The following is an 11,513-nucleotide window of genomic DNA, read 5'->3' as shown; positions in this document are numbered from 1 at the left end:
CAGGGTGTTACAACTTCTAACAAGGCATTGTTGCTTCTATATTTGTTAAACCTTCATTGTATTTGCTTAACCAATGTTGGAAATGCATGTAAAACCTTGAAAAGTTGCTGTCCCAGTCATCTAGACTGTTATTTCTGTGTAAGGGCAGCAGTATGACACTTGTTTGATATAATGACAGTAGTCTAAGATAAGTTTTGAATCTTTGGAAGTGTTTGGCATATGTTAAAGCAAGGCGTGAACATTTAACTTGGGTCTAGCATCATGGAGGAAACCTTTAATTTGCAAACCCTCACCAAAACTCTTAAAAACCCTTGAAAAGTGCCTATTTTGTGGGTGAGCACTCAAACAGTCCGTATAGTACTTGCCATAGCAAAAATCCTTGAGTCTTCATCATCAATAGACCACATCTCCAAGGGTTTGTCATGAAGTTTAACAGATTGAGCAAGGTGAACAAATTTCATTAAAAACTAGGGCTAATTCTAGTAGCCTTTTTGGAGCAATTTTGTCAATTTCATGAAATCGGTAAGGAAGGAGAAGCAAATGATTGTTTCAAACCATCAAAATTGGTGAGTTGAGACCTAAGACACCCTACTACATGATCCATAGAATTTCACTAAGTCATTTGATCAAAATGACCATTTGAACCTAGAAGTTGCCTTGAGTAAACCAACGTTCTTTGCACCCAACTTGGAAATTTTCATTCTTGAAAGGTGAAGGACAGTCATCACACTTTGTAGACCTGTTTAGATGCTCAGTCAACACATTAATATGATTGAAATCCTTAAAGGTGAAAACAAGGTTAGGTAAACCATGGTTCTCCAACAGTTGCCCATTCCTGGAAGAGAGGAGATTCAGCCAGTTGGACAACCAAACTTGTTCATTTTTGGTGACACACAAGAGGACCTCATTTCAGACTTGAATGCCTTAGCATGGAAGGTTAGGAGGAGTGATGTCCAATACAATAGAGTGCAAGCAGTGTTGAATAGAGAGGAGGAGATAGGAGAAAGGTTTAGAAGAATCCCTTTTGTGCCTAGGGATTGATTTGGGAAGCACATTGAGAACAAAAGCCCACCAACCTCAAAGAAGACTAACCTTCTATCATCCCTCCTCATCACTAAGTTAGGAAAACATGGTTATGAGGAATGAAATGCAAGCTATAAGTACAAGGATGTCTAAAGAGATTGAGGACCAAAAGAAAAAAAGAAGAATATCTTGTTGTATCTCTAAAGAACAAATTTGAAGAATGTGGAAGGTTGGTTCTTGAGAATGATGTGTTGAGAACTGATTTGGTACAATCCCAGAGTAATGAACAAGAACTTGAGAGACAAATGATAATTCTGAGAGATGATCTGACTATTGCAAGTGAGTTTAAACAAAAATTCAAGATTAGTTTAGCACAACTTGATGAGTTATTGAAGAGACAAAGGAAGAATGGAGATTCCAGTGGACTTGGATTTGAACAAGGACAAAGTTCTGGTACTGCAAATGAAGATCAAAATCATAAGACACTAGTAAGGCAGTTTAATGCTTATAAATTTAATGGTAGATGCTTTGTTTGTAATAAATTTGGTCACATGGGTAGACAATATAGAAATAGAGAAAATCACAACCCTGATTCTGCTCCCGGTCAATGTTCTAAATGTAATAAGTATGGTCATAAGACAAAATATTGCAGAATGAATGTTAAATGTTATGCATGTGGAAAATTTGGACATATGGCTAATCAGTGCAGGTCAAGCAATAACACCGATATTAGAAAAGCAATTCAAAAGAATAATGTCAGATGTTATGCATGTAATGAAGTTGGACATATTGCTAAGTTTTGTAGAAGAAAAAACCCACCGATTGGTAATGGAGGATCAAATGAGAAAGGAAAAGAGAAGGTTAATGAAATCCAACAAGATCATACCCAGAGATGGGCTAGGAAGTCAAAAGAACAATTAGTAGATGGAAATCCACCGGTTACTCAATCGACAAAGGAGGTTTCTCCTGCATCAACAAGAATCTCATCCGGTAACTAAGGTAGATGCCTTAGGGGTAGGAAAAATTCATGAAGATGCTACATATGCCCTGGGAAGAGGGTCTGGAAGATGTTCCAGACTTTGGAGATGCTTAACCGACATGGAGATGCTTTATTGAGATCCGGTACATCTTCCACCGGAAATCATTAATATCAATGACGGATTAGGGTTTCTTAAAGGATAAAAGGTCAAATTCACTTCATTTATTTTATGATCACTTTGCATTTAGAGTGATTCAGAGGAAGTCTAAGGCGATTCAGAGTGATCGATATCATCTTGAGCGATTTCCAGCGATTGAAAGAGGTCTTTAGGGTCTTTCACCGATAGCGATTCATAAGTATTTATCTTCAATCATGGAAGTGAGATCATCATCTATACCTATATTTTTTGCAAATCCAACTGTTGTTGAGGTCAAGGACCGTCATAGGTCGATTTTCAAGAGATATCCGCATGTTGCTACCCTGGACGATTCGGTTGGTGCTTTTTCTTGTGTCTCGGAAGGGGTCGTGTATGTCAAAGATGTAAGAGCTTACATTCACTGTCATATTGAGGATTTCAGAATGACTGATATTAAGAGCATGTGCATGAATGAGCTAATGATATATTCTGGAAAGATTAAGCCCGAATTCCAGCACATTGTGGATTTAGGGTTTACTGGCATTCTAGATATTCCAGAATTTGAAGATGAAATTGTTAGGTATGTTTTGAGAAGGGTGCATGGAAAGTTTATCTGGTTGGATAGACCGTATAATATTACGAAGGAAGCCATCAGGGCAATCACCGGTTTACCGCAGGTTGGACAACGTCCGGAGAAGAAAGTTTTAAATGATCAGGTCAATAAGATTACCGATGCAACATTAGACAAACGATCAATGAGGATCAGTACTATCACCGACACAGAAACTAGATATCCTGATATAATTTTGTATATTATGGTATTCATTAATGTGATTGGCTTATTGTTTGCTTTACTTCTTTCAATTCTATATGTACTGGTATGCTGGTTGGTGTATGCATGTTTTAATAAGGCTAAAATTGAGCATTCTGGTAGAACACTGATTCACCCCCCTCTCAGTGTTCTTGGATTCCAACACTAGCCACCTTCCAAAAATTCAAAGTATATCATGTTCGGAGAGAAGGTAATCAAGAGGTAGATAAGTGCAAAAATTAGGCCTTCGAACTTAGTGAAGGTGAAATAGACTTGAAAATGTATCATTGACCCATCCAAAGATGTGTTGGAAATTGACACTCATCCGATGGTTGATTATTTGTTTAGGGTTGTCATTGATGTCAAGTCTTCATGGTGATTCGATCCGGCAATTGTGATTTAGCTTATCCAGAAGATGGAGGTAACCGGTAGATAGTTAACTGACAAAATAGGGCAAAATAGGGTATTTTGGTAATGCTTTGATCCAGAATGATCTCCAGTGATTACAATGTTTGTGGTGGTTATTTTTGTGATCTCATTGTTTGGTAAGACCTTTAGGAAGTGTGTGGTTATAATATTTTAGTCCAGTGCTATGGTGAGTTCGAGAATGTAGCCGACTTGGTCTACACGTTACATCTCTTGAAGCTGACATGAAGGAGATTATTTTTGTGGTAAGACTGGATATATAAGATCGATCTGACAATTGATTTTTGGTGTAGTGTGCATGTGATGATCAATTTTGATACAATCGAGTGCAGTTTCACGTGCGCATTTTGGTTTCAGATCAACCGGTAGCTGACTGAGACCGGAACAGGGTATTCAACAAAGCAGAGACAATCAATGATTTTGAGCTTAATCAGAACTCATCTTTGCATAGTCAGATGCTTTCTAAGAGTTCATTTAATTGTACTTTCCTATTATAAACAAATTGTAAGTCAGTGAGACTTTCTTGAAGGTTGTAGCCTTTTGGACAATTTTAATTGAGCAGTGAGCTCTAGGTAGTGAGCCTGAATGCAAGTGCATTCCCCATCTATGTAATATTTATGTACTCCTGGCCATAGTATATGAATATTGTGGGTTCCAACCCCATCGTGGTTTTTCCATTTCCGGGTTTCTACGTAAAAATTCAGGTGTTGTGGATTTGTGCTTTTATTCTTGCATGTTTATGTTCATATCTGTTATGCATTATTAACCAGTGGATAAAGAATAAGTTTGTGGTTTTAACTTCCGGTAGATCACTGATTCACCCCCCCTCTTAGTGATCTCTGATTCTAACAAGATGAATATAGTTTGAATTTCTTCTATTCATTAGCTTTGGTCATATGGTTGAGATGGTCGAGGTGGATTTTCAAGCTGGCTAGCATGGCATGCGATCATAAATGCAGTGTCATGGGAGAAGATTTAAATGCTTGTTAGGAGGTTTAAAGTTGAAGGATTGTGACCGATTATCAAAATATCTATATCTTGCTAGGATAATTGCATTGCATGATACTTTCCCATCGAAGCATTGTTTGGAGGGGGTGGTGGAGAATATATTAGGTGTCGTACCAATACAAAGGGTACTATTGTTTGTATGGGAAAGTTCTTAGCTCTTGAAAAGCTAGGGGCACTAAAAGAAACCATATCTAAGAAGGTTTTGAACCCAACTTGTTTGGCGTGATAAGTAAGATTGATCAAACATATTTTAATGTTTTGGGGTGTCGAGTACTCAAGTGCAAGATTATATTGAGGGTTTGAACCTCGTCTTTTTGCAGTGTCTTAAGGTGAGAACGAAAGCTTTGAAGGAGTATTATGTAGTGAATAATGGAGGCAAATTTCTCACTGTGTGCGACAAGGCTGATGGTGGTGTTTTGGGGACCAGTATTGGACAAACATAAAAAACATGTGTTTGAAATTCCAGAAAGGACCTTTCTAACATAAGTAAAAAGTCTCTTTGGTGATGAGTTCATGAAAGAAAACTTTCGGTACAAAATTGATGCCAACATTGCTTCCATGTTTCGGGCATGGTGTTTGGAGTTAGAGCCCAAAGAGGTGGTACATTGGATTTTTACTACCTATGTCTATGAAGAATGGTGTGGGGGTTTGGAGAGCTTCATGGGGATGACAAGGGATGGAAAAGGATTTGTATGCCTAGGCGGGGAATGGCAAAAGGTTAGAGAATTCACCCCTCCTTTGTGTCCTTACTTCTTATGGAGCACTAACTATAATAAATAAGTGAGGAGAGCCAGTGCAAGAATTGGTATTGATGGTGTGAAGGCATTTTTGAATTCTATGGAACCACAACCCATCTGAGAGGAGCTGTTGAGATGGGGACCATATGAGATGCAGTCAGCCACAAAAAATTCTGCTTCATCATCGAAGTGTAAAAGAGGAAGACCAAGGGGCTTGTCGAAGAAGAGGAGGGTACAAAAGATGTGGAATTGAGAATTGTTGGCTCACGAGGAAGAGGTAGATGCTATGGTCGTTTTAGCTGATTGGGAGCCACCTTCAAAGAATAAAGGTAAGGCCATAATGGTCTAAGATTTTGGCATCTCTCTATTTTTTGTAAGAAAACAATATGGTCTTGTTGTTATTTGCTACAAGACTGGGGGTATTGGCATAATATTTTGTTTGTATGGGTACTTAGAGATGGTGTATCGGGTGCCTCATATTTTAAATCTTAATACTGATGCACACAATGTAATTAAATATTATCATCAATAAAATGAAATACTTACCTAGAAATGTACCCAATAAAATCTCCTCCTGAAATCACTCTTATATTTAAGAAATGGCTTACAAAACTAGCTTTCATACTATGTATGAGTCACACACCAACTCACATAGTCAAAATCACCCCAAAAAATGTTGGCAAGGAATAAATACATGATTAGATGATGCAATAATGGTACAATGGTCACATAAAGTATTAATAAAGCCTTATACAGGCAAGTTGAAGAGATTGAATAATATAAGATTATGTCAAGTGTCAAATTTTTATGCCATAAGACATAAAAGATAAATAGCCTAAAAATGCCCTCAATAAACATAATTAAGTGTGAATAGGATCTAGATAAGTATCGAGCATATCAATATAAGATAGTGATTTTAACCAACTTAAATAAAAAATATATCCTATGCACTATGGATACACAAAGAATAACCTAAACTAATCACAAACAACAATAGAGCCTAACCACCACAAACCCAAAATATTAAAAAAAAAAATTAAATTACATATAATTAAAAATTAATCTAAATATTGAATTTTATGTAAGATGTCTTAAATATAAAAAACAAACTCACCTACTTAGAGTATCACCATAAATTCAAAATGAAATACCAAAAAAACGAGCTCGTCTAATCAAAGAATCACCATAACATATGAAGAACAAACTCACTACTCAAAGAATCAGCATGAACTCAAAATGACATACATAAAGAACAAGCTAACCTAGTTAGAGAATCACCATGAACTCAAAATGGAATAAAAAGCTTTAGCCTAAAATTATTAAAAGTTTGTTTGTCTAAAACAAACAACAATGGAAGAGGGAATCTTGTAAGTTGTGTTAAATATGATTAATTCTTATGAACTATTTGCAAGCCAAGCTACACAAATATGACATGGCTCTATTCCAGTGCAGTAGAGTTGGGTTTTTCGCTCATCTTCCTCTGGATAATATACAGATTTGTGACACGAAAGAAGAGCAAGAGCAACAAGGGAAAGTTGGGATTGCCACCAGGGCCACTGTTAGGCAATCTCCATCTTCTAGGAAGCCTCCGCCACAAGTCAGAAGAACCAGACATGGTTGATGTGACGTTGGACATGGAGGAGAGCGAAATTCTCTAGTTACAAGTCATGGACCTTCACATCAAAGCAATTATCTTGGTCAGTTCAGTTGAAATGGTTTTCATGGACCTTCACATCAAAGCAATTATCTTGGTCAGTTCAGTTGAAATGGTTTTTCTGGACCTTACCATCGGATCCAAACTACTTTTTTTAACCAACTCATGTGCTCTCTTGTCTAATACCTCTCTAACCAACTATTTCAATGCTTTCACAGGATATGCTAAATGCTGGAACAGAGACATCTTCCACAATTGTAGAATGGGCAATGACTGAGCTGCTGAGAAACCCTAAAGTAATGGCAAGGGCCCAACAAGAGATTGAATTAGTTGTTGGGAGAGATCGCATCGTAAGGGAGAGTGATCTTGTAAACTTAGATTACTTGCAATGTGTGGTGAAGGAAACACTTCGATTACATCCACCAGTGCCCTTGCTCTTGCTACACGAGTCCACCCAGGGTTGCAATGTGGGAGGATATTACGTTCCACCAAAGACAAGGTTGTTCGTGAATGCCTAGGCAATTGGAATGGTGTTATTCATCTACTTGTTCATTATGCGTGGAGGTTTTTGTAAGTTTTAAAATGATTGTTTTATTTAATGAGAAGATATTTAGGAATAATGAGCAAGATGCGTGGAGCCTCTCATTCATTTTTGGATTAATCTTATAAGGGTAGCAACAATGTTTTTTCACAACTTAAGAATAAGGTCATATCTTGTATTATTTTCTCTTTAGATTGAAAATGCCAATCTCCTTATTAAGACTTAAAGCCTGATTTTATATTGTAATGATTTTGATGAGATAGAAATACATTAGTTTTTACAGTTTTGATGTTAGATTCTTTCAAAAATGTTTTTCTCAAGGTTTATCAATATCTCTCTTCTATATAGTCATTATTTGTTCTTTCTTGTTATGTGTGGTTTATGTCAAATTGTTACTAAAATGTATAAATATCAAATATATTATATTTCTTATATGTAAGAAAATATTTATATTTCCTTACAAAGTTTTATTTAGAAATAGCTATTTGGAAATATTGATTGGCGAGGTTTTCATAACAATAGTTTTGGTACCTTGTAATATCATGAACATATCAATCAATATCTAAACATGTGTAACCTTTGGAAATGATGATATGGTGAAAGAATAACTATCTGGTCAACTACTGCGGGGGGGCGTGAATCAGTAGATAGAAAAACTGATACAAACTTCACCAATCTCAAAATCAATCTCTTAAAGTAAACTTAGAACTATCAATGTAATACCACTATCAAGATAAAAAATCATAAGATAAACCGGTTGACTGTTACAACAAATTAACAATAAACAACTTCTAACTCATAAAACATCCAAATGCTTTTTCATATGTCATCAGACTTCATTTCTCAATGCTTCCGGTTATCATAACTTATCAAAGTAGTTAAGTAGTTAAGTAAATCAACCATAAGAAACATAACCACAAAAACATTCACCACTTGACACAAATATTTTTGATGTGAAAACCCAAATGGGTAAAAACCACGGTGACATGAGACTCACAAGATAACTATTTGAACTCTTTTGAAGTTTGCCTTGTTAGGAGCCTAGCCTGTTAAAGCTTTACAAAAGTCATGTTAAGAACTGATCCTGTTAGGAATCACCCGGTTAAGGGATTGACTACAATGCCTTGTTAGAAGCAATACCCTGTAAGGAGTAACCTTGGTAGAGGATTTGAAAATCCAAGCTAATGGATCACCTTGTTAGAGGATTTGAATAGCACCAAGCTTGTTAGAGCTTACCCGGTTAGGGGATGTCAATTCTGCTGTAATTGTTAAAAAACAACAAGAGTTTGTTGATCTGTCTGAATAGCACTACACTTGCTTGATCAGATCCATTTCATGCTCCTATCTGCCTTTACTCAAACAACAGATACATCATCTGGTTCGGCAACCACACATTCAACTGATCTTTTCCAACTCTTTTCCAACTCTTAAACTAAACAACTTTATCGACCTTATAAACAAATCAATTAGGTCAATAACAAAACAAAAACCTAATTCTCATAGATATTACAAACAAGTCGGTTCAAGTATGACCGTTGGATTACATAGAAATGTTTGCACATCAATCAAGAAAACCTCAATCGCTCCTTCATCACTGCTTCATCGAACTTAGTAACTCATCATTCACTTTGCATTATATGCAATACATGTTCTCATTCCCTAGACAAAAAAACCGTTACAATAGTTTGCCAAAATCTCTTCAAATTGTCTTTATACAATAATCATACGTGTCATAATCATTGCCGCTCATCATTAGATCATAAACCAATATAATTAATTCACCAAAATTAATCGGTTAGGGTTTATCAAAAACAACAAGTAGGGTTTATCGGTTACCGATTCAACTCACAAATTCTTCCTACCGGTTACAGTTTCCTTCACTTGTTCACCCTACTGGTTACAAAACAATATTACAACAATATCATTACCGATTAATTGACATCAATGATAACATAACATATCATTAATGCAATCTTCATGCAAATGCCAATAGGAAACATCACAATACTTATGCAAATAACTTAAACGTCTATGTATTAATTCACTATTTTGTCAACCTAATCTTCTCCCATCTCTACAATTTTTAATGTGCCAAGAAATGCCAATTGACTGATCCATATTATCCTTCCTCAAAATTTGAAATTATCCAATATTTTCTCTAACCACCCTTTGGAACGAACTTATCACTTCAACTATGTCCAATTTTTTATTTTTTGTCATCATAGAAGGAACATGGAATAGAAGAAATGAAAGAAGAAAAGTCTTCACAAGTACTATCAAGATTATTCTTTTTTCCTTTGAATATCATGGACATGTAATCTAGGAATTTAATGGTAAAATTTTAATTTTGTGCACTAAAAAGTATGATATCCTTTTGGATCTACTGAAGCCCAACTCCAACAAGTTCATTGTACCAATATGATGCATTTTTTTGATGATTTCCATGAATAATTGACTTGTAGACTCGTCACCATGCATAACACGCTCTATGTTAAATATATTATTTTTAACCCTATAAATATTTTCACAAAAAATAATAAATTATATCAATAACTTACATATCTTGGGTATATGCATGACCGATCCACTCCTCCATTACTCTTCCATAAGAAACCAATTGATCAAATTATTTTATTTTATTATGGTCAATCAAAACTGTTAGCAAATACATTGAAGAACTATGTATTATAAATGTCTAATTTTGAGTGAATAAAAATGTAGAGCACAAAGATAAATGATATAAATAATAATTTTACATTATTTAACTAATTTGTTTAAGGTGGGATATGGCATTCCCACCTAGTATGATTTACCATTTTTTTTATGTTTTCTTTTTAGTGTTTGTCTTTTTTAATTTTTCAAACCCATGTGAGCTTCATCGCTTACAAGCCAAATTATAGAAAATATGTGAAAAGGAAAGCAATATCAAAAGAAAAGAAAGAAAAATCAAGAAGAAAGAAAGAAAATGAAATGAAAATGAAATATCAAAATATTGGCTTTGGGAGTGCACACATCTCTACAAATATTAAAAGAAAATTTATTGAAAGTAGAGCAACCTTCATGAGATTAAAATGATAACCTCATCAGGGCTATGGATGCTCGCTAGCAGCGAGGCTCTATCCAAGATGCTTTTGAAGTTAAGACTACTCTATAGCTAGCTTGCCATGATGGAGTCTAAGGAGTACAATGTTCTTATGAGTTGGAATGAATACACTTGCACACACATGTGTAATCAAAGGCTAAGTGCCTTAATCCAGTTTTTTATTCTTCTTCCCTTTTGAGTATGTTTCCTAGTTACTTGATAGGTTGGGTTGAATTCTCCAGAGATTATAAGTGTGGATTGAGTCTTTATCTTTGAAATGTTTAGGAATATTTATATGAGGTGTTGCTAGATGTTGTGACTTTTTCACACATCACCCCGTTGCAAATGGAGACCCATCACTTTTTTCTTAGATTAGGCATCTTGGTTTGGTTGCCTCATCTAGGCAATAGTTCAAGTATTTAGCCTTTTCTTATGGGAGGGTTTGGCTTTTGCTAGTCCAAGGTGGAATGAGTCTTAAGAGTCTTAGGTAGTTGGGAAATAGTTCAAGTATTTAGCCTTTTCTTATGGGAGGTAGTGGCTTTCGCTAGGTTGAGTAGGATTTGCACTATCAATTTTATCCATTAAGATAAGTGAGAGTTGAAATGGATGAGTTTATCCATGACTTTATATGATTAAATGAATGCAATGCAAATTGTACTTGCATAGAATTTTGTTCTCACCTATACCTCACCTTGGTGCTTCGTCTTACAATGCCTAATAACTATTTTGATTATGCTCACACCACCCCATAAACTCACACTTTCATAACCTTTCCATTCTCCTCTTCAAGATTGAGTCTTGATTCTCAGGACTAGGGCATTGGGTGCCCAGGTCCTAGCTCACAACCATGGCACCCAACGCCCTGGTCCTAGCTCAAGACCATGGCGCCCAACACCTTGGTCCTAGTTCAGGACCATGGTGCCCAACACCTTGGTCCTCTTAATCAGGACCCAAATATATTCCTTACAATGATCATCTCAAATGAGTGGGATCTCTAATCCTATGTTAGCCAAATTTGAAAATTTAATTAATTTTTGGGTATTCAAGTATAAAATGAGGTATAACCCTCTCATTTAAAACCTAATCTTCTAACTCCAATCAAGATCTTAATTCCAT

General features: G+C 35.7%; 1 protein-coding gene across 1 annotated transcript; it reads left to right on the top strand.

Annotated features, from left to right (window-relative positions):
- The first annotated feature begins 6,552 nt into the window (after nucleotides 1-6,552).
- Nucleotides 6,553-7,292, top strand: LOC131875377 (cytochrome P450 71AU50-like). The gene is made up of 2 exons (XM_059219488.1): nucleotides 6,553-6,717; nucleotides 6,993-7,292. The coding sequence occupies exons 1-2, from the start codon at nucleotides 6,553-6,555 to the stop codon at nucleotides 7,290-7,292; spliced, it is 465 nt and encodes a 154-aa protein (XP_059075471.1).
- Nucleotides 7,293-11,513: the final 4,221 nt, after the last annotated feature.

The sequence above is a fragment of the Cryptomeria japonica genome, chromosome 4, assembly GCF_030272615.1.
Source record: "Cryptomeria japonica chromosome 4, Sugi_1.0, whole genome shotgun sequence".
NCBI classification, from domain to species: domain Eukaryota; kingdom Viridiplantae; phylum Streptophyta; class Pinopsida; order Cupressales; family Cupressaceae; genus Cryptomeria; species Cryptomeria japonica.
Note: the sequence above shows the minus strand (reverse complement) of the source record. Positions and strands in the feature narration are given on the sequence as shown.

Coding starts and splice junctions, on each gene's coding strand:
- LOC131875377 (XM_059219488.1), top strand. CDS start 6,553: ATGGCTCTATTCCAGTGCAGTAGAGTTGGGTTTTTCGCTCATCTTCCT. Junction 6,718..6,992: donor CTAGGAAGCCTCCGCCACAA/GTCAGAAGAACC, acceptor ATGCTTTCACAG/GATATGCTAAATGCTGGAAC.